Raw genomic sequence first — 20,057 nt, 5'->3', positions numbered from 1 at the left:
CATGCTTTCTTTATAGTTTTTATTTATTGTATAAGTCCAAATATTTCATTAAATTTTTATTCAGTCCAATCAATTATTTATACATGTGATTTTTTTGCCTTCTTGCGCTTTTTTAATTCATTTTTAGGTAAAATTTCTTCTTGGAAGTAATCCTCCTCTTCCATGTTGGCTTTTTTTGGAGAAACTGTTGAATCTTCTGGGGTAATTTTGGCCTTCTTTGATTTGGATTTCTTTACTACACCTTCTTGTTCTTCCACATTATTTGATTTGTTATCAACAGGAGAGTCTTCATGGTTTGATTTAATTTCTTTGGGAGAAACTTCCTCTTCAATCACTTGCAATTGATTCTTTTTTCCCTTGTTTTTCTTCATCTTCTTCTTCTTCTTTTTGCTAACTGAACTTTCTTCCTCTACATCCGGGGTCTCTACCGCATTTTCATCAACTTGAGTGATCCCTTCTAATTTTGGGGAATTTAAAAATGTTTCTTCAGTTTCATTTGAGATTCCTATATCCAGCGTGTTCTCTCTTTTCTCTTGCTTTTTCCTCTTCTTACGTTTTTCGTTCTTTTCAGTGGGATTGTCTTGGCTAGATGCTTCAGTTTCATCAACAGCGGTAGCTTTTACTTCAGGAACTTCGTTACTATTCTCTAAAACTTTTCTTTTCCTCTTTTTATCCTTTTCAAGGTTTTCTTCCACAACCGGAATTGTTTCTTCTTCTTCATTTTCTACCGTTTTCTTCTTCTTTTTATTCTTTTTGGGTTTAGAGTGTCCATTAACTTCTTTCGTATCTTGTACCTGTCCTTCTGAACCTTTATGCGTCTCTTCCAGTTCTGGCTTTAATGTTGAAGATTCTTCTTCTTTCACGGGACTTTTTGGCAGGGCTGCTTTTGCCGCTTGGGCCTGAGCCTTCTGAAATGTATAGTTTACGAGTTAACTAAATTTGCTGAATTTAATTTAATAAAATATTAAAATAACTCGTGTAATAATAACTAACAAATTTTTCCTGGGCTTTAGAGAAGATGTCCCACGCATCAATGAGAATCTGGGGATTTTGGTGCCTCAATGAATTCTTTAGAAAGTTCTATGAAAATAATTGCAAACAGTTAATTGTAATAAAGACGATTTTGTGTAATTATTTATATACTTCAAATTTAGCTTGTTTCCTAGGTAGATTGGGTTGCTTTAATATCTCCTGCATGATATGAACAATGTGTGGCTTAATATTACTTTCATCTATTACTGATTGAACAGTCTGAAATAGAAAAGGGTAGAAACCAAAAAACTAAGGAAGGTTTTTTTCAATAGTGTGTAAAAAATTCAAATTTAACCTCAATCCAAGAATTTTGCTTCATTTCCCCTTTATTGGCAGACACTTTAGGTTTGTAATCTTTGCCTCCGTATTTCTGATCTTCTGAAATACACTTTATATGTCCCTTGTACTCGTCTCCCCTAGATAATAACAAGTTTTTAATAATTATAATTAAATTTAAGTCTAATTTGTTAATACCCTTACCAAAACACTGTGTTGCAATCAATGCAAGACAATGATTTAGATCTTTTACATGACCACAAATGTTTCTCTACTTGATTTTTCTTTACCGAGACGCCACACGAGTCGCAAGCGAAGAAAACCATTTTTACCTAATAGCTGAATAGTAAAATTTATTAAAAAATATTCAATGCCGGTTAAAACTTAGTCGACATCCATCGCCCACGTGCGTTTTTAGGCCTAAAACGCTTCAGGCAAAAGTTGCGTTTTAAACAAGCAAGCCAATCAATTGAGAAGAGCGTTACCATTGGTCAACAGGGGCACGTGATCAAACATATGATGAAATCGCAAAATAAAGAAATTCCTTTTGGGGTCAACGATTTTTTATTATAACATGCGACTCATTTTCAGATCAGGGTCACGGGATTTGAAAGGCCGATATCGGGGATCTTGTTTTTCGGTCAAAAATAGGCCTAGTTTAAAAATATTAGGATGAAAACAGAGTTAATAATTGCAAAAATGGGTAAGTAAAACGTCACAATTTAAATAAATTAAGCCGATAAGGTTGAACCTTGAGTTTACGTAATCGCAAAACATAAAAATAGGCCCGGAATAGTCTTAAAAATAGCCCTTTGCAATTTTACATTGAACTTCTTGTTTTTGTGGGCCGTCAGCACTCAGCCCCCGTCGACTCTGACTCTCGTCTCTGCCTGTCAGGTGTCAGCTCATTGCGTTGTTTATTTTTTAATATACCTTGTAAAAATAATGAAAATTTGATTTAGTCTTTCCGTAATGAAATAGGCCTAGATAGGTTTTTGGAGGATTAAAAAAGAAAGGATATCATAGGATGGAAGCCTACTCGAATTTGATTGGCTTCTCGAAGTTCTCGTCGTTCCTTGTGTAAATTCAAAATTTCACAACGGTAACGGCCTGTCTGGCGGGAATATTCCATCATTGTCAGTTTGATTATAGTTCGTTTAATATCGCGTTCTTCCGTGAATTTCCCGTTACTTCCATTCAGTTTAACGCTGACCTTAATTAAGTTAACAATTTGAGCTGGTAAGTTTCGGAAATAAAATTAATTTGACAAAAAATTGTCTACAAAGGCTTAGTAAACAGTAACCTGGGTTGGGTAGGGGAAGGGGGGCAACCTATGTCTGCTATATACTTATGCCCAAATTGTATATCTATCTTTTGGTCCATAAATGGTTAGTGTTTCTCCCACTTACCATTATAGATTTGCAATTAACATGAATCGGGAGAACATTCCACCTGATTCTATTGATTCGAAGTCTCTTGTATCTGCAACTGCAAGTCCTCATAAATCTGAGAGATCACCTTTGAAGAATCAGTCTCCATTAACAGTATCATCAGTTCTCGTTGGATCTAAGGTAAAAAGCTTTTATTTCTAAGATATTCTAGTGTTTGTACTTGTTTGACGTAGGGAGCGTTTATAGTGAGGACATTATGTCATTAAAGGGGTTTTGGTGCCAGACATTGGCTTCGGTTGCCAAAAATCTATTTTTAGATTGTTCAGTAAGAGGTTAGTGGGAGAAATGGTTTGCTCAGCTGTTTTAGAGTATTACGCGTCATTATAGTTGAGGTTAACAAGCGCAGATGTTCTGTATTAAAATTTAAAACATCTTACAAAAATCAAGTTAGATGGGGAATCAACATTCTAATATGACAAATCAATCTAATCCCATTGTCAGGGTACCGGTATGTTAATAAAAATTAATTTGGCTTTATAATGTTAAGCCTACGTTAAGGTATAGAGTAATTTCGGTTGAGAGGGGGAGTGAACTGTGTATCCCCTACGTTAGGGGCAACTTTGTACTAGAGAATACTATTTGCCCCCGGAAGGGATGGGGAGGGGGGGATACACTAAGGTAAGAGATAGAGGGTTATGACGTTGCCGTATATGGGAAAGAAATTACTCTATATGCCAATTTAATGTTTGAAAACTGTAAAGACTAACAGGTTTGTTTTAACTTTGATGCTGCCAGGAAGTTGCATTCATTACTAGGTACTAAATGTAGTTTAACTTGGCATTATTATAATTAGTTGTAATTAATTAACTAGCTGTAGTTGTATGTGCTTTATTAACCATTTTTAATTTTCTAAGACCAGTTTAATTTTATTTCGAATACGGACTTGGCAATCAGACACGTTGTGTTACCTTAAACTCACACCAGGGTTCGTACACGACCTGGAAAACCTGGAAAAGTCAGGGAAATTGAAAATGGGCCTAAAAGGTCAGGGAAAAGTCAGGGAAATTGAAAATGGGCCTAAAAGGTCAGGGAAATTGAAAAAGGGCCTAAAAAGTCAGGGAAATGTCAGGGAAAAATATATTGGTGGGAAATTGATAGTCTGGATAACAGTATAAGGGTGACCAAAAAAGTGTTGTCTGAGACTTGAGCAGAACCCAAAATTCGCTTCGCTCGCTCCGGTTATTTATGATTTACTTATGGTTAAATTTAAACGAATTAATTGGCTTATCTTTGTAACAATGACAACTCGTGCAAAAATGATTCGAGTGAATTTTGATTGGTTTTCATATATTGACGCCTTGTAAGTTATTGCATATGGTCAGGGAAATTTGTGGAATTTAGTCAGGGAAAACCTGGAAAAGTCAGGGAATTTCATTCCAAAAATTTTGTACGAACCCTGCACTAATAAGCATACTAGAACAGGTGTAGAAATAGTTTTTTGAAAAAATATGCATGCTAGAAGTGTGGAAGGGGTGGAGCTAAACCGGAATTGCCAAGGCCCTATTATTGATGTTGATATGTGAGCTTTATTGAAATGCCAATTTAAATATGATCCATTTAGAAACCACTTGGCTCTCCAGTTGATTTAAATAACTCCGCTCAGTGGAGAGAACGAAATGTTATCATAACTTCACACCAACATGAAGAAAACGCTGCTATAGCTCAGAATATTGTAGAAGATTTAGTTGATAATTTGCCCTGGTTAGTATTCAATTAGTTCTCTTTTTTTTCATTAAAAGAAAACTCAAATGTCAAACTTTCACAGTTTTGAAAGCAGTCCTGTTGCACAAAGCCCTAAAGAATCTGATACAAAAACCTCTACTAGTTCTTCAATTGATGAATTAGACGAATTTTCTGAGTGTGTTGAAAAGACAAGCCAACTTGAACCAGTTGAACTTCCAATTGACGATATACCATTGGATCCGGCTACCTTGTCACCTGATTCTTTATTGCATTTAGCTGAGCAGTCCCTCAGTTTACCCACTGATTTAACCCCAAACAAAGCCCAAAATATCTTGGATTCAATCCCTCAGTTGGAAAAGAATGCAAAGACACCTGAAGTGTCTGCTCAGTTACAAAAACTATCTCAAGAAATAAACCAATTGCTTGGTAGGCCACTTGATGAATTTGTTGTTGATTCCAAATCCGAACCAGCAAGTCCGCAAGTTCCCTTTAATTCGCCAAGTGACGGAGCGGTTTTGAATAACCCTGATGAAATAGTGGTGTTGAATGATCTACCTGAGGAGTCATTTTTGAAGTCTGATCTGGAAAAATCCTTTCTTGCTGAAGCTTCGTATAAATCTGGTTCTGAAAGATCGTTTCTGGAGGAAGCGTCATCCAAATTCGATTCTCCAATATCTTTTGGGGAAAATTTTGGTGCTAAGGCAGAAACTTCGTCAAATGAGAAGGCCATTGTTGAGGATGTAACATTGAAGTTTGGCACTGAAAATTTTGTTGCCATACAAGAAGCCGTTTTGGATAAAGCTTCTGATGATTCGGACATTCAACTTTCTCCGCAACAACATATTTTCAACAAAGAATTATTGCTGAACAAACCTGCTATCTCTTCAGTAGAATACCCAGCCCCACAAGAGCCATTGGACAAGACTAATCTCTCTGAAGATGAACTCAATGTTCAGGAAAAAAGTTACGCAGTAGTGTCACTTGAAGCAGTTGTCCAGGAGCAATATTTGGAGACATCTGAGGTTGTAGTTCCGGAAGAACCAGCTACCCAGGAAGGATCTTTAAATAAATCTGTTGTAGTGCCAGAAGAATCAATTGTCCAGGAAGAATCTTTGAATAAATCTGTGGTAGTAGTACCAGAAGAAGCAACTTTTCACGAATCTTTGGGTGAACCTGTGGCTATAGTACCAGAAGAAGTATCTGTCCACAAAGAATTTTTGGATAAACCTGTGGCTATAGTACCAGAAGAAGCATCTGTCCACAAAGAATTTTTGGATAAACCTGTGGCTATAGTACCAGAAGAAGTATCTGTCCACAAAGAATTTTTGGATAAACCCGTGGCTATAGTGCAAGAAGTACCAGTTGTTCACAAAGAATTTTTGGATAAACCCGTGGCTGTTGTGCAAGAAGTACCAGTTGTTCACAAAGAATTTTTGGATAAACCCGTGGCTGTTGTGCAAGAAGTACCAGTTGTTCACAAAGAATTTTTGGATAAGCCCGTGGCTGTTGTGCCTGAAGAAGCAACTCTCCAAGAAAAACCTTTGGATAAATCCGTGGTACTAGTGCCAGAAGAAGCAACTCTCCAAGAAAAACCGTTGGATAAATCCGTGGTACTAGTGCCAGAAGAAGCAACTCTCCAAGAAAAACCTTTGGATAAATCCGTGGTACTAGTGCCAGAAGAAGCAACTCTCCGAGAAAAACCTTTGGATGAACCTGTGGCTATAGTACCAGAAGAACCAGTTGTCCACAAAGAATTTTTCGATAAACCTGTGGCTATAGTGCAAGAAGAACCAGCTCTTCAAGAAAAAGCTTTGGATAAACTTGTTGCTGTTGTGCTTGAAGAAGCACCTCTCCAAGAAAAATCTTTGGATAAACCTGTGGCTGTAGTACCAGAAGAACCAGCTGTCCACGAAGAATCTTTGGATAAACCTGTGGCTGTAGTACCAGAAGAACCAGCTGTCCACGAAGAATCTTTGGATAAACCTGTGGCTGTAGTACCAGAAGAACCAGCTGTCCACGAAGAATTTTTGGATAAATCTGTAGCTATAGTGCCTGAAAAAACTTTGGATAAATCAGTTTCTGCTCCTGCGGAACAAGAAGCAATTGTTCAAGAGGATTCTTTGGATAAACAATCGTCAGTTCTACAAGAAGCACTTGCCCTGGTCCACGAGGAGTCTCAGTATAGATCAGTACCAAAAGAAACCATAGTAAAGTGCAAATCATTGGATGAATCTGTATCATCTGCCCCTGAGCCTCTTGTAAAAGAAGAAATTCTTGAAAACTCTCCAGACAAAGCCTTTGAATCTGCTGAAGCTCCTGACTTGCAAAGAGTTGAGAAAGAACAGCCTGTTTTACCTCAAGACTTACCAACCGATCAAGTAATCGCTGTTGAAGAAACTGTTTGTGCAAATCTTGAACTTACAGAATCACCGGTAAACAAAAGTACTGCCATCGAAGATCATTTTAAATTGGTCACTGATCGCCACGTTTGTCATATAAAGGCTCATAACCCAGTTGAGAACGACAGTGTTCCAGTTGATGTGCCAAATACAGAGTCCCCTTCATTTTCAAACAAACCAACTTCCCCACAAATTGAAGAATCAATAATTGATAGTTCTCAGCCTTCACTTGTCGATAGTTCTTTTGAAACAAGTGTATTGCAAGAGGATACTTCAGATTGCCAACCAATTTCTTCCAAGACAAATTTTCAAGAAGTGCCACTACAAGAGGCAATCGACTCTACCGCACCAATGCCAACCCCGGTAGCTGACGCTGACAAAGAATATGAAGAAAACGGAACATCATCTCCAGTTGATACGGATTATGTAAATGATAACGTTCAAAATAATAGCTTCTTAATCTCGGGAGACAAACCCAAAATGGAATTTGACGAAAACATCAACCCATTTGAAACCAAATGCAATTTGGGCTCTCATCCCAAAGGTGAAAATAACCAAAATATCATTGCAAAGACCAACTTTGAAAGTACCACCACCGCCGCCGATTCGGAAATGTTGAACTCTACTTCGCCATGCCAAAACGCTTCGCCCGTACCCATCACAACTGAAAGTAGGGAAGATATTGAAAGACAAAGGAACTTGGAAGAAGATGAAGGTGTTACGTTCGACAGTGAAAAGGAAAATTTCGTGTCCGTCGCTACACCTTTTGAAGATTACGCTGAAAATCTAGACTCTGGCATTTGTGACCATATTGAAACCAAGTGTGACGGGAAAACTGAAGTTGACGTGAGTACTGTTTTAAATTTTTGTTTACTCTCCGCGTGTTTTTTTTTTTTTTTTTTTTTTTTGCAATCTGTCTTTGGGCTGCTTAAAGGTTAGTCTGGGTCCAGAAGGGAGTTTTTAACTTGAAAGCTTATGCGTTTTTAATGAGTTCTTTTAACTCCATCAATCTAATCAAAAGCCTTTTATGAAAAAAATTAAAACAAACTTACATTATAGTAGAAATGTCAATTTAGAGATTTTTTTTAAAGATAAGAACTCAAGGACCCCATTTTATGTTTTGAACATTAGGTATTTTCTTCTCACTTTACTTTAAAAATGTTTTAGTGAAGTTTTCACTTTCGTTTTTTGCGTGGTTTGTTAGATACAGACCGCTCCCCTCAGCTAATGAGAAAAAAAAAACGTGGGCAAAACTAGTTTTCTACCTTAATAAAAGATATTGGAATGAAAATACGGTGATACGGTGTTTCAAAAGAATTTAAACACTTAAAACAATCGTGCGAATCTTTCATTAGGCGTGAAATTCATTTACATTACAAGTTGATAAAGGTTAAATAATTCCCCCCGTTTATTTATTAGTAAGACCTTATCCGTTGGGTCTTCCAACCACCACCCTTTTTGTTAGACCTAGTTAAATAGTACTTAAAACTATGAGAAACACTCGGCATAATATAAAAGTAAGAACATTTGACCTTATATTATATTATTATAATATTTATATTATTACGTAATTTATACGAGTTTTTCGGTATTATAAAGTTTCCTTTTAAACATTCACTTCGAGAGAGTTTGTGTGAAGGTTTCGGTGGTTGATTTTACCCTGGGAAAGTTGCGTTTTGGCGGGAAATCAAAAATATTTACTGCTGCCAAAGCTTTATTTGAAAAACGGTCACATTATTGAAAATTGGTCTTTTATGTTATTCTAGCAATGTATTTATTTTGAATCGCTAGTAGTTTTAAAATTTTACGAAATATTTCTTTAAAGAGTGTTAAATTGGACCTTTCTGGTTTTTTTTTTTATATAATGGCTTAGTGAAAGGTCCTTCCCAATTGCTATGACAGTTTGTCATAACCCTAAGTTTAGTATAGTATAGTATGGTTGGGTGGGAGGCAAATAGGACTATGACATACTCAAAGGACATCCCCGTATCTCTAGTCGAACCAGAGTTATCAGCCTCGAAAGTTGGGTGTAATGCTATTCCTATTTAGGGGGTATGTTTGAACGTTTTACTTAATTACTCGGCCCCTGTTTGTCTTAATCCCAAGTCTTTAGTATGGTTGTATGGGGGGCAAATAGGACTATGACATACTCAAAGGGCATCCCCGTATCTCTAGTGGAACCAGAGTTATGAGCCTCCAAAGTTGGGTGTAATTCTATTCCTATGGAGGGCATGTTTTTGAACATTTTGCTTAATTACTCGGCCCCTGTTTGCCTTAACACCAAGTTTTTAGTATGGTTGGATGGGGGACAAATAGAACTATAACATAGTCGCGAGATTTTAAATCCTCAAAACTTCGTATTGCTGTCGTCTGTTGTCAGTACGCACAAAGCTACGTTAAATAGAGACCTATGTTTGCGCGTGCTGAAAACCGAAGCTGGAATAGAGTGTATAATAATAAGCTGCCGTCGGAGATAGGGAGTTGCCTATCCTATAGCGTGAAAACAAAACTTCCTCACGCGCATTCTTTATCTATGGTAAAATTATTGTCGAAAGCAAATAGAAATAACAGAAAGTGGGAGTTTATTATCACTACAACTAAATATATTCTAATGTACTGTCATAGTGGCCACTACGGAAGTGTTTCATCCATCCCAGTTACCCAGTGCCTTACTTTCTGTTAATTATATTTGCCTTTGATATAATAAAAGCCACATAATTGCTACATTCCTGTATAAACTTGTTTTCGCTCGCCCTTTAATAAATCAAAAAATTTATAGGATTTCAAGCTTGACTGAATCTACTGCACAAAAACAATAGAATAGTTATTTCAGGCCAATATAATGGATTTATACGAATATACAATCTATAATAAAATGGCCTTGTCTATTGTTATTAAACACGCGAACTGCTTTTCTTCCGAAAAGAATTTCCCCCTCCCCCCTTTTTTTCCCCGTGTTAGGGTTGTGTGTACAGTTTTGACATAAGGTTGACTTCATTGCGTCAAGGTTTTTTCCCTTGTGGCGGCGCCTTAGATCTAGCCGTATCTAGCCTTAGCCTATCTTGACTGCCCGTTTCCATGGTTACCTCATACTCCCTGATATACAGGGATGGTAGAATAACGGGACTGTTACAGTTACCCAGGCAAATACGCTGGCTGACGTTTTAGAGAACCATATTTATTAGTCATTTCCCCTTCATGTTTCTTAAGAATTTATGAATAAAAATATCAGATTTATGACCCACACTAAATATTTGACATCCTGAAGTTTCTTTAACTGGACATGAAAGGCTTCTTTGACGTTTTCCTAAGGTGTAACTATTCTATACTTCTAAATAGGGAAGCCTTTGCCTTACTTTATATGTTTTACTTAATCTAGTGTTATGTTTTTCCTCCTTTAAATTGTTAATCTTTACATTATAGGTTGGAGTTGCTGCGGTAAATCGACGTACTTTTAGAAAATCCACCCCGAGCCTTCCTGTTGATTCCTTGCCAGGTTCACCCTCCCACAATTTAATTCACGAAACCTTATCCGGTACTTCCAGCCCGGATTTGTCTTTTGGAGCTTCCGCTCCTTTGATTAATCATAGTGAAGCGGGACCCGAAGTTGCTCAGTTTACGGAAGATGAGTTCCGTTCCGCTGCTGAAGTTTTCAAAGATCCAGCTGATTTTGATTTCTTATTACGCGCTGGAAGTAGTAAAGTTTTGAAGGAATCAACACTCTCACGGTTATCTCTCTACGTTAAATTTGATCCATTAGTCAAAAAGGAAGCTTCACCACCAGGTTTGTTTTGAAGATATTGACCTAGTTTTTATCTTGACGCGAGGTTGAATGTTTGTTTTGACGTTAAAGGTAAGGATTCAGCGGCGGCGGCTGAGTGTCTTAAAGAACCCGAAATCCCTCGTTCTAAGGATTCAGGGACACCCGACCAAAAAACGGATTCACTGGATAATACCGCTAAGGAGGGCAGAAAGAACCTCAATAGCAGCAAATTGATAGAGTTTGAATCCCCGAGGAATGTGAAGGCTGAAAAAACGCCACCGAAAATGGTGCCTGTTGAGCCGGTGCAGAGGCTCGGAGACAATCAGGTAAGTTTTACTTTGAGTTTAGTTTTGATTTCGTGTACGAATATGGTTTTGATCTTGTTGCAGACTGAGCCCGGAAAGTTTTTCACTGAGGAGGATATGAAAAAAGCCCTCCAAATTCACGATCTCTTGTATCAAGAAAGGTTGTTGAAAAAGGAGAAGGAAGGTTGCGAAAAGGAAAAATCGTTTAAGGCTGAAATTGCTGAACTTCAAAGGCACGTTAAGCTTCAAGCGGAATGCCTGAGCTGCACGAGAAAACTTTTACACGAAACCACTAGAATGTCCAAAATGTGGAGGGAAAAGAAGGAACAGGATAGGGTTGAACAAACCAAAGAGAGAGATCAAGTAATAAATATTTTCACGGATTGACCATGACTAACTTGGGAAATTTGATTCTCTCGTCTTCGGCCAGACTTAATATTTATTTTTTTCTCTTTAGGCTCTTGAAGACCTTCAAAGTGTCGAAACTGCTTTTGGTGACTTGCATAAACGCTATGAAAAAACGAAAGCGATTTTAGAAGGATATAAACAGAAAGAAAACGAACTCCGACAAGAATTATTGGATTGCCGGGAAAAATTGCAAAACCAAGAGCAAATGTACGAGGCACTAAGAACTAGAACTGAAGAACAACTTGATAGGTAAAAAAATTATTATTTTTAAGTACTTTATTATATTAAACGTCGCCAGTTTAGGAAAAATTGTTTATTTTCGTTATAGTCTTTGATAAATTCAATCGTTATTTGTTATTTGTTATTTTCAGTGCCAATGTTGAAATAGAAAATGCTAAAAAGTCTGGTAGTTCCGAATTAGCAGTTTTAAGTGCGCAGCTAAAAAAATCTGAAATGAAGGTTGCCAGTTTAGAAAGGACCTTAGTCCAAAAAGTGAGTTTTTATATTTATTTTCTCATCGCGTGCCTCTGGTACTTGTTCTTAGTAATAAAAATATTGTTACAATGTAGGAACAAGAATACGAAGAACTTAGTCGCGTTTATGACGATCTCATTGCCAGGTTTGAGTCGCAGCGTACTTGAATCAACCCGTATAATAATAATATTAAATAATTTAACGTCAACCAAAAAAAAAACCACCCCCACGTTAATACTTAATAGTCCTAAAAAACAAACCAAACTAACTAACAAAAAACATGATTACTAAATTAAGAAGCACCGGTAAATGGAAATGCTTAAAAATACAATACTAAAAGTTGAAACTAATTATATTGCTTTCCGCGAAAGTCTTTCAATTCAAAACTTAACAATATCAACAAATAAAAAGTGTAAAAAATATATAATATTTAATTAATAAGGCGTTCATTATCTATATTATTATTATTTTTCTTTCTGATCCGGTTTTTGTAAGATTAAGGAACATTCATAGTTTATTTTTTTGAACTTTAATTTCTTAACATTTGTTTTATTAATTCCACCCATTAAGTTTATTTTTCACTTCTTTCCCTCCAATATTTTGTTTATATTTAACTAAAGTAAAATGTTTCGCGGCGGATGTTTTTTGTAATGTTTAAAAAGAAAATGTAAATATTAAATGAAAGTCCAGCATTGGCATAATTCGCCTAATGAATTATATTTTATGATAATAATAAATTAATAGTATTTCTCATGTAGGCCAGTTTAGAAACTTGCATGATAAAAATTAAAAACCAAAAAAGAAACGTTACTGTTCATAGTACTTGAATTAGTAAATTAAATTAAATTAAATAAAAGAAATGAATTGAATTCTTGCAAATTAATTAATTAATTACCAGCTTAAATATAAGATTATTGATTAATAAAAAATACCTGCCAAGGGTAATACAATGTTATTAGTATTAGAACATTTAAATTACTGTATTTCACAATGATTTATTATAAGTTTTGTATATTAATCAACTAGCGTAATAATTGTAATTTTCAATTTTCGTTAGTGTTAAGTTTTTTATTAAGGCAAGATTTTAAATTCAAAAAAAAAAAAAAATTGAAAATGTAATAACTTAAGAAACGCACTGAATTTGTTCCATTGATGAAAATATTGAATGGTTTTGTAGGTAACATAGATATATATACGGGTCTAGATACACTTCCCCTCTGTTAGGCCCTTTAAAAAATGCGGAGGTGAGAACTAGCAGTCGACGCTTTACGGCGGGGGAATTAGATCCAAACGCCATCTATTGAGAGTTTCAAGAAACAAAAAAACGAAAAATTCGAATATGGAAAGCGCGGGAAATTCAAATTAGGCTTAACTTTTCAAATAGCTTTACGTATTTCTGATCTCCTTTATACGTGTAATTATGTTCTTAAGTGAAATAAATAGTTTTTATGTAAAAGAAGTAGTGTTTTTAATGAAATGTTAGTGAAATAAGGCATTAAAGATGGTTAACAGTTGTTCTTATTTACAAAATGATTTGCTTACGAACAGAATAAGAGGACCTCCCCTTCAGATTAGGAAATAGTTTTACTTTGAACAAACATTCGCTTAAATCTCTTTAAATATCAGCTGTTATTGCAAAGCATCAGCACGCCCGCTGGCAAAAGTTATTTATCGAATTTTTTAGCTTTCAAAATTCAGCGATAGATGGCGCACTAGGTATCTTCCCCCGGGAAAATCGCGTCGACTGCTAGCTGTCATCTCCGTATTTTCCCCGATTCAGTAGGGTATCTAGACCCGTATATATATCTATGGTAGGTAATGTTTGGTTTTTGAAACTACATTCTTAATAAAAATTACAGTTTATTAATATTTTTTTTGATGAAATTTTTAGCAACCCTAACGTAAGCCTTGGTTTTGACTGAGTGTTGGTTGATTTCCATGTAATTTTTATTTTTTAGATGAAAAATTCTACAAACTTATGGTAAGACTTAGAAAGCGTTATTTGATTAATAAAAATTGCAGTTTATTAATATTTTTTGATGAAATTTTTAGCAACCCTAACTTAAGCCTTGGTTTTGACTGAGTGTTGGTTGATTTCCATGTAATTTTTGTTTTTTAGATGAAAAATTCTACAAACTTATAGGTAAGACTTAGAAAGCGTTATTTGATTTATAAAAATTGCAAAATTATAATTTTTCAGGGTGAAATTTATAGGTACAATCGGTTACATAGGTTGTTTCTCAATTGGTAAACATCGTTTGTGAAAAACACGTGCTGTGAATTTCCCGCCATAATTTGAATAATTTGCGGTCCAGTGCCACAAACAAATTGATCAATTCTTCCATTGTCCGACGTCGAGGAGACTGTTGGAATGCAACGGAACGCGCTGGAATACTTTTAAAAATGGCTGCCAAACTGGCGGTTATTAGGGGAAATTATAATCGGGTCATTTTATTTGTAATTTATTGTATTTTGAAGATTTTCGAAAGTAATTATTGTAAAAGTTATCATAGTTGTTGCTAAACTGCAATTTGATGGAAAATAACGAGGAGGAGGAACTCCCTGGAAGATGCCAGGTATGCATAATGCCCATGTCAATTTTGTTGGATTTAGGCGAAGATCCAGAGTTTCATCACAAAGAATGTGTGAAATGGCGCGAAAAAAACCGAAAAAACAAGGAAAGAGAGTGTTATAAAGGTGTAAACTGCACCTCTACATTAAAGGGTCATTATCGGAACTTTACTCACAATACCCTTACGCAACACCTCAAATCATTAAAGGCAATGAAATTTGCTAATAAACCAAACACATCAAGCCCCTTTAAGTCTAGTAAACGAAAAACACCAGATATTATCAAAAACACTCCTTCAAAGAAATCAAAAACTAAATCATTAACTTCAAGCCAATCAAAATCCAAATCATTGACTTCAAGCCAATCAAATTTAAAATCTTCAAAAATAGACTCCTTTTTCTCAATTGATAGCTCTCCTAAGCTATTAGAAAAAGTACCCTCCCAAAGTTCTTCCGAGTGCCTTACAAAATACTCATGGCACGAGGATGTTCATGAAGTTGAAAATATAGTCTGTGATATTGATGTAAGCAATTGGAACACTGACATTTTTGATGATGAAGCTACAGTACCATTAGAATGCATTGAAAGTTCCGATGATTCAAAGTCAGATATTTTTAAAGATTCAAGTTCTAGTTCAGATATTAATAGTCGTGTTGGAGAGGAGACAAATATTAATGATCTTAACGATGAACCAAAAACTTCTGAAGATAATAAACTTAAAGAAGCTCAAGTTATTGAAATATCTGATGGTGAAGAAGTTTTTGAGAAAAGACGAAACTCCCCTGAAAAATGGAACTTTCTAATGATGAAAAGTGTAAAAACGCCTAAGAAAGAAGTAACTGAAGTTGAAAAATCTCCCGCAATTAAAACTCAATTATTTTCTTTACCGAATGCGCCAGTAGAATCAATGAAAGCTAAAAAACAAGTATCATTAATGTCATATTTTGGAAAGAATTCCAAAATTTCGAGCATTAATGACTTACAATCAACCAGTAACATAAAATTTGTTGAAGAGAAAACTACAGTTTTTCAATCAAAACCTAGTAGATCCAAGTCCGAGAGTCACTACGTATTCCAATCAGCCAACAATAATGAAGTTACTTCGCCTGTAAATAATGAACCCAATTGGAAAAAGAAAGTTCGCTCTTGCCCCTTTTACAAGAAAATTCCAGGGACCACTTTTGCAGTAGATGCTTTTAATTATGGAATCGTTCCTGGAATCAATCACTATTTTTTAAGCCATTTTCATTATGATCATTATCAAGGATTGACCAAGAAATTTCAAGGGAAAATTTATTGCAATGGTGTATGTTTTGAAATGGCAGTGGTGTTAAGTTAATGTTTAGTTGTAAATTTCAATTATCAATTATAACTCCAGATTACGGGAAAGTTAATAACTCTTAAAATTGGAATTCCATATGCAATTTTAAATATATTGCCTATGGAAGAGGCTATTGTTGTTGACGGAGTTGAAATCAATCTACTTGATGCTAATCAGTATATATTTTCAGTTACTGTTAAAGGGAGAGTAAAGCTAACATAACAGTATACCTTTTTCAAAATATAAAAGGATAAATATCATAAAAATAAATTATCTCTTATTGCAAAACAATAAAAACGAGCACTACTGCGCCGCCCTTGGTTTAGTGGCGTCTGCTAACCCGAACCTCTTACTCCTACGAGATTGGTTGAATTCTCACAGACTGAGAGAGGTAAAGGGTAAGAGGTTCTGGGTAGCAGACGCCACTAAACCAATAGCGGATGGCGCAGTAGTCCACGTTTTTAAGACAAATTAAATACTTTTGAAAAAAGAGATCTTTTTTATTTTTAATATTTAATTCCTTTTATATTTAGAAAAAGGCAGTTATTTTAACCTTTGAACCTTTCCTATAAGGTTTCAGAATTAAGGGTCCATTTTAATCTGATAACTTTCAGCTGTCCCGGTTCTGCTATGTTTTTATTTCATCTCCCCAATGGACAAACTGTTCTTCACACTGGCGATTTTAGAGCTCATACTAAAATGCAAACCTATCCTCATCTTATCAAGAGAAACATTGATGTGCTATACTTAGATACAACGTAATTTTAACTGTTTTATTACCCGAAAAACACAGAGGCGACAATAGATTCTTGTTTTACGTGTCACTTCTGTTCTTTCTAGTTGTATCCAAACCCAGCATTAAAATAATCATCTTTTTAGATACCTCAATCCAACGTACACGTTTCCTCTTCAAGAAGACATCGTAAACTTTGTTGTTTCATTAGCAAAAAATAATCTACGAAGTAACCCCAAAACATTATTCATTTGTGGCAGTTACACAATAGGGAAAGAAAGAGTTTTTATAGAAATAGCGGAGAAATTAGACTTGAAAATTTGGGCTTCCCGAGAAAAATTAAGAATTTTTGGTTGCCTTGAAAATGAATGTCTTAGTAAACGTTTAACATCCAATCCTAATGTTGCTCAAATTCATGTTTTGCCAATGAACCAATTAAATTTTAAGGTGAAGAGTTACTTTGTTAATTATTACTTGAAATTAACTAATTAATAGTTCTATTTCAACCTTAGTCTCTGCAAGTTCATTTAAGAAACTTTGAAGGAAACTTCAAATCAATTTTAGCAGTAAAGCCAACGGGATGGGAATATCGCGCTGGAAGTAGTGTTTCAACTTTAGGCAATATTAAACCAAAAACCAGCGGACCTATTTCAGTTTACGGTAAAAAAATATATATATATATATTGAGTTTTTCCCTTTTAAGCTCTTTCCTGCTAATTATAAAGCGGTTTAAATCTGTTATTAATTTTTTTTTAGGAATTCCATACAGTGAACATTCAAGTTATGATGAACTTAAAATGTTTGTTCAGTTTTTACGACCCAAGAAAATAATTCCCACTGTCAATGTTGGTAATCCAAAGAAAAGGAATGAAATGAGTGCTCTTATAGATGGCTGGATGCGATGAAAGCAATGTGTAGCTAAAAGGAAAAGTTCAGGTAACATTTGCCTTAAAAGAAGGACCTTCTTTAAATATAAAAGGAAAATTTAAAATAAATGCTCCCTTATTACAATTAGGCATTTAGCATTTAATTAGTCTTAAAAACGAGGATTATTGCGCCATCCGCCATTGGTTTAGTGGCGTCTGCTAAATAGAACCTCTCTCAGCCTGTGAGAAATCAACCAATCCTGTAGGGGTAAGAGGTTCTGGGTAGCAGACGCCACTAAACCAATGGCGGATGGGGCAGTAGTCCACGTTTTTAACACTAATTAAATCATACTAAGCATTTAGCATTTAATTAGTGTTAAAAACGTGGACTGCTGCGCCATCCGCCATTGGTTTAGTGGCGTCTGCTAAATAGAACCTCTCTCAGCCTGTGAGAAATCAACCAATCCTGTAGGGGTAAGAGGTTCTGGGTAGCAGACGCCACTAAACCAATAGCGGATGGCGCAGCAGTCCACGTTTTTAACACTAATTAAATCATACTAAGCATTTAGCATTTAATTGGTCTTAAAAACGAGGACTATTGCGCCATCCGCCATTGGTTTAGTGGCGTCTGCTAAATAGAACCTCTCTCAGTCTCAGCCTGTGAGAAATCAACCAATCCTGTAGGGGTAAGAGGTTCTGGGTAGCAGACGCCACTAAACCAATGGCGGATGGCGCGGCAGTCCACGTTTTTAACACTAATTAAATCATACTAATTATTTTGTAATAAGAGATCATTTATTCCTTTTATATTTAGAAAAAGGCTTCGTCTTCTTTTAAGGTATAATCAATAATCATGTTTTGTTACCTGAACTTTCCTTAAAGTAATAGGTAACATTATGATTATGAATTTTAAGTTTTTAGATTTTTGCTTTTTTAAGTTTATAATTACATCTATGGGAAAATAATTAGTTTAATTTTACAATAATTATCCTAATAAGTATGAAGATTAATTTAATATTAATAGCTAAATGAAAACCGGTGATTTAACATTTTAAAGTATATTATTTTAATTTATTTTTGTTTTAAATTTCGTTTCAAATGGTTGGTAAAAAAATGAGGGATAATCCATAATAATAAATTGTTGACAGTCATAATTACGACAAAAATACACACTTTTTTTACAAGGAGTCAAAAAAACTTTTTAAAAAAAAAATTAACTGATAATTTGAACCAAACAATTAATTACAAATATATATAGGTACTTTTTTTTTCCTTTTACAATATAACACACGAACATTGATTAGTTTTCTTTGCCTAAATGAAAGAAATTACAAATTATTAAATTAAATATTAATTTAACTATAGAGTGCTGTCAGAAGCGCCGGTGTGACGTCACCCATGCTGTTTTCCCATAAAGAAAAAACAGTAACTGTCATGGCCGCCCATTGCTAAAGGCAGACTCGTGACGTTTAACCTTGGATCTGACGTCACAACTGACAGCACTCTATATTAAATTTGGACTTTTACCGTTTTATAAAATGCTTTAGAGTGTTCACTCAGATCATCAGATTTTTTGACGAGATCATCCAATTTTTCTCCTCTTTGCAGAACTGCTTCTATTGTGTTGTGCTAATAATAATAATTATCATTCGTTGTTTTAATTTAAATCTTGACTTCAACATTACTTTTATTTTATTACCATTATAATCTTAGTTTCATCAAGATCCTCTTGGATTTTGGTCATCGCATCTGCTTGTTTAGGATTCTGTAAACAAACAAACAAACACGTTTAAAGTTAGACCAAAAATTAAATCTTAAAGCCTAAAAAAAACGTCATTTTAAGTACCTGGTATGTAGCCAAATATTTATCAAGACCTATAAATGGTGTTGCACTGAAAAGAAATTTAGTTTTAGAATTAATTTAGCCATATTTTTAAGTTCGTAAAAAGTTTATTAACCTCTGTTCTCCTTCTGGCCATACGTGTTCGGGAACCTTTGAGGCAAAATCATCTAAAACTTTCATTAAAAGAGTATGAGCCACTCTGTTAGGGTATTCTTGGTCTGATATAACAATTCCCGCTAAATTATCCCCTCTAACGTAACAGTGGCATGTGTATTCTTTCTCTTGGACTGAAGAACGAGTCCCCGAAACTGTTCTTTCAACAACAACTTGACTCGTGAACTTCATAAATTCTTGTACACTTGAGCATTTGATTTATCGTTAGTTTTATGATGTAGTTTTAAATAAAAAACAAAGAGTAAGACCAACCTGGATCTTTGAAAGAAACTAAATGTGGAAACATCGCTGCAGGATTTAAGATGTACCGCCTTTGTTGGCATTTTATAATAAACCCCTAAGAAGAATAGCTTCACCATTTTGGCTAATTCAAAATAGCAGGAACGTAATAAGGCTAATTTATGGTATTTAATTAAATAGTTTTCGTCTTCAAGAGTCTGTGAATTAAAGAGAAAGCAAGGTGAATCGTAATTTAATAGGTAAATATGACACAATATTGATTCATTTATAGATAATACAGAGTTACAGACAGAGAAATTGCACAATTACTGTACATGAGCAAAGTTTTTCAATAAAAGTAAAATTTCTGTACCGTTAGTAATATTAAGGCTGCTGTTAAATATAGGGAGGGTAACAATTTGGTGTAGAAAAACTAACTAAAAAGTACTTGGCCTAATTAATAATAAATTAAATAGCTTTTTGAGGCTCTTTTTTCATCATTGATTCCTTTCGTTTTGGTACCAACTTCCAAGGCTTA

At 35.0% G+C, this 20,057-nt stretch overlaps 4 protein-coding genes across 6 annotated transcripts; 2 read left to right on the top strand and 2 right to left on the bottom strand.

The window, feature by feature from the left end:
* Positions 1-43: 43 nt before the first annotated feature.
* LOC149623736 (uncharacterized) lies at positions 44-2,243 on the bottom strand. Of its 2 annotated transcripts, none has more exons than XM_089852937.1 (6): positions 2,133-2,243; positions 1,513-1,647; positions 1,328-1,448; positions 1,144-1,251; positions 994-1,080; positions 44-908 (listed from the first exon to the last, which is right to left on the bottom strand). In XM_089852937.1, exons 2-6 carry the CDS (start codon positions 1,632-1,634, stop codon positions 78-80), a joined length of 1,269 nt encoding a protein of 422 aa, XP_089709063.1. In that variant the 5' UTR covers positions 1,635-1,647; positions 2,133-2,243; the 3' UTR covers positions 44-77. The 2 variants fall into 2 exon arrangements, with proteins under 2 accessions (XP_089709063.1, XP_089709064.1); XM_089852938.1 differs by lacking the exon at positions 2,133-2,243 and adding an exon at positions 1,794-1,935.
* Positions 1,871-13,660, top strand: LOC149623735 (uncharacterized). Of its 2 annotated transcripts, none has more exons than XM_089852929.1 (11): positions 1,871-2,011; positions 2,726-2,879; positions 4,321-4,460; positions 4,525-7,687; positions 10,265-10,625; positions 10,695-10,930; positions 10,994-11,272; positions 11,367-11,566; positions 11,689-11,809; positions 11,887-12,968; positions 13,607-13,660. In XM_089852929.1, the coding sequence occupies exons 2-10, from the start codon at positions 2,739-2,741 to the stop codon at positions 11,956-11,958; spliced, it is 4,713 nt and encodes a 1,570-aa protein (XP_089709055.1). In that variant the 5' UTR covers positions 1,871-2,011; positions 2,726-2,738; the 3' UTR covers positions 11,959-12,968; positions 13,607-13,660. The 2 variants fall into 2 exon arrangements, with proteins under 2 accessions (XP_089709055.1, XP_089709056.1); XM_089852930.1 differs by lacking the exon at positions 1,871-2,011 and adding an exon at positions 2,155-2,547.
* Positions 13,661-14,030: 370 nt separating this feature from the next.
* On the top strand, positions 14,031-18,950 carry LOC149623734 (uncharacterized). Its single transcript, XM_089852936.1, has 6 exons — positions 14,031-15,669; positions 15,742-15,860; positions 16,299-16,442; positions 16,564-16,864; positions 16,930-17,077; positions 17,174-18,950. Exons 1-6 carry the CDS (start codon positions 14,326-14,328, stop codon positions 17,320-17,322), a joined length of 2,205 nt encoding a protein of 734 aa, XP_089709062.1. The 5' UTR covers positions 14,031-14,325; the 3' UTR covers positions 17,323-18,950.
* Positions 18,326-20,053, bottom strand: Ykt6 (YKT6 v-SNARE homolog). Its single transcript, XM_089852942.1, has 7 exons — positions 19,893-20,053; positions 19,553-19,737; positions 19,242-19,484; positions 19,130-19,175; positions 18,983-19,048; positions 18,811-18,912; positions 18,326-18,597 (listed from the first exon to the last, which is right to left on the bottom strand). Exons 2-7 carry the CDS (start codon positions 19,657-19,659, stop codon positions 18,559-18,561), a joined length of 603 nt encoding a protein of 200 aa, XP_089709068.1. The 5' UTR covers positions 19,660-19,737; positions 19,893-20,053; the 3' UTR covers positions 18,326-18,558.
* Between the last annotated feature and the right edge of the window lie 4 nt (positions 20,054-20,057).

Source organism: Phalangium opilio, unplaced genomic scaffold (assembly GCF_054372755.1).
Source record: "Phalangium opilio isolate 3A_F unplaced genomic scaffold, DU_Popi_V2 ptg000113l_1, whole genome shotgun sequence".
Lineage (NCBI taxonomy): Eukaryota > Metazoa > Arthropoda > Arachnida > Opiliones > Phalangiidae > Phalangium > Phalangium opilio.
Note: the sequence above shows the minus strand (reverse complement) of the source record. Positions and strands in the feature narration are given on the sequence as shown.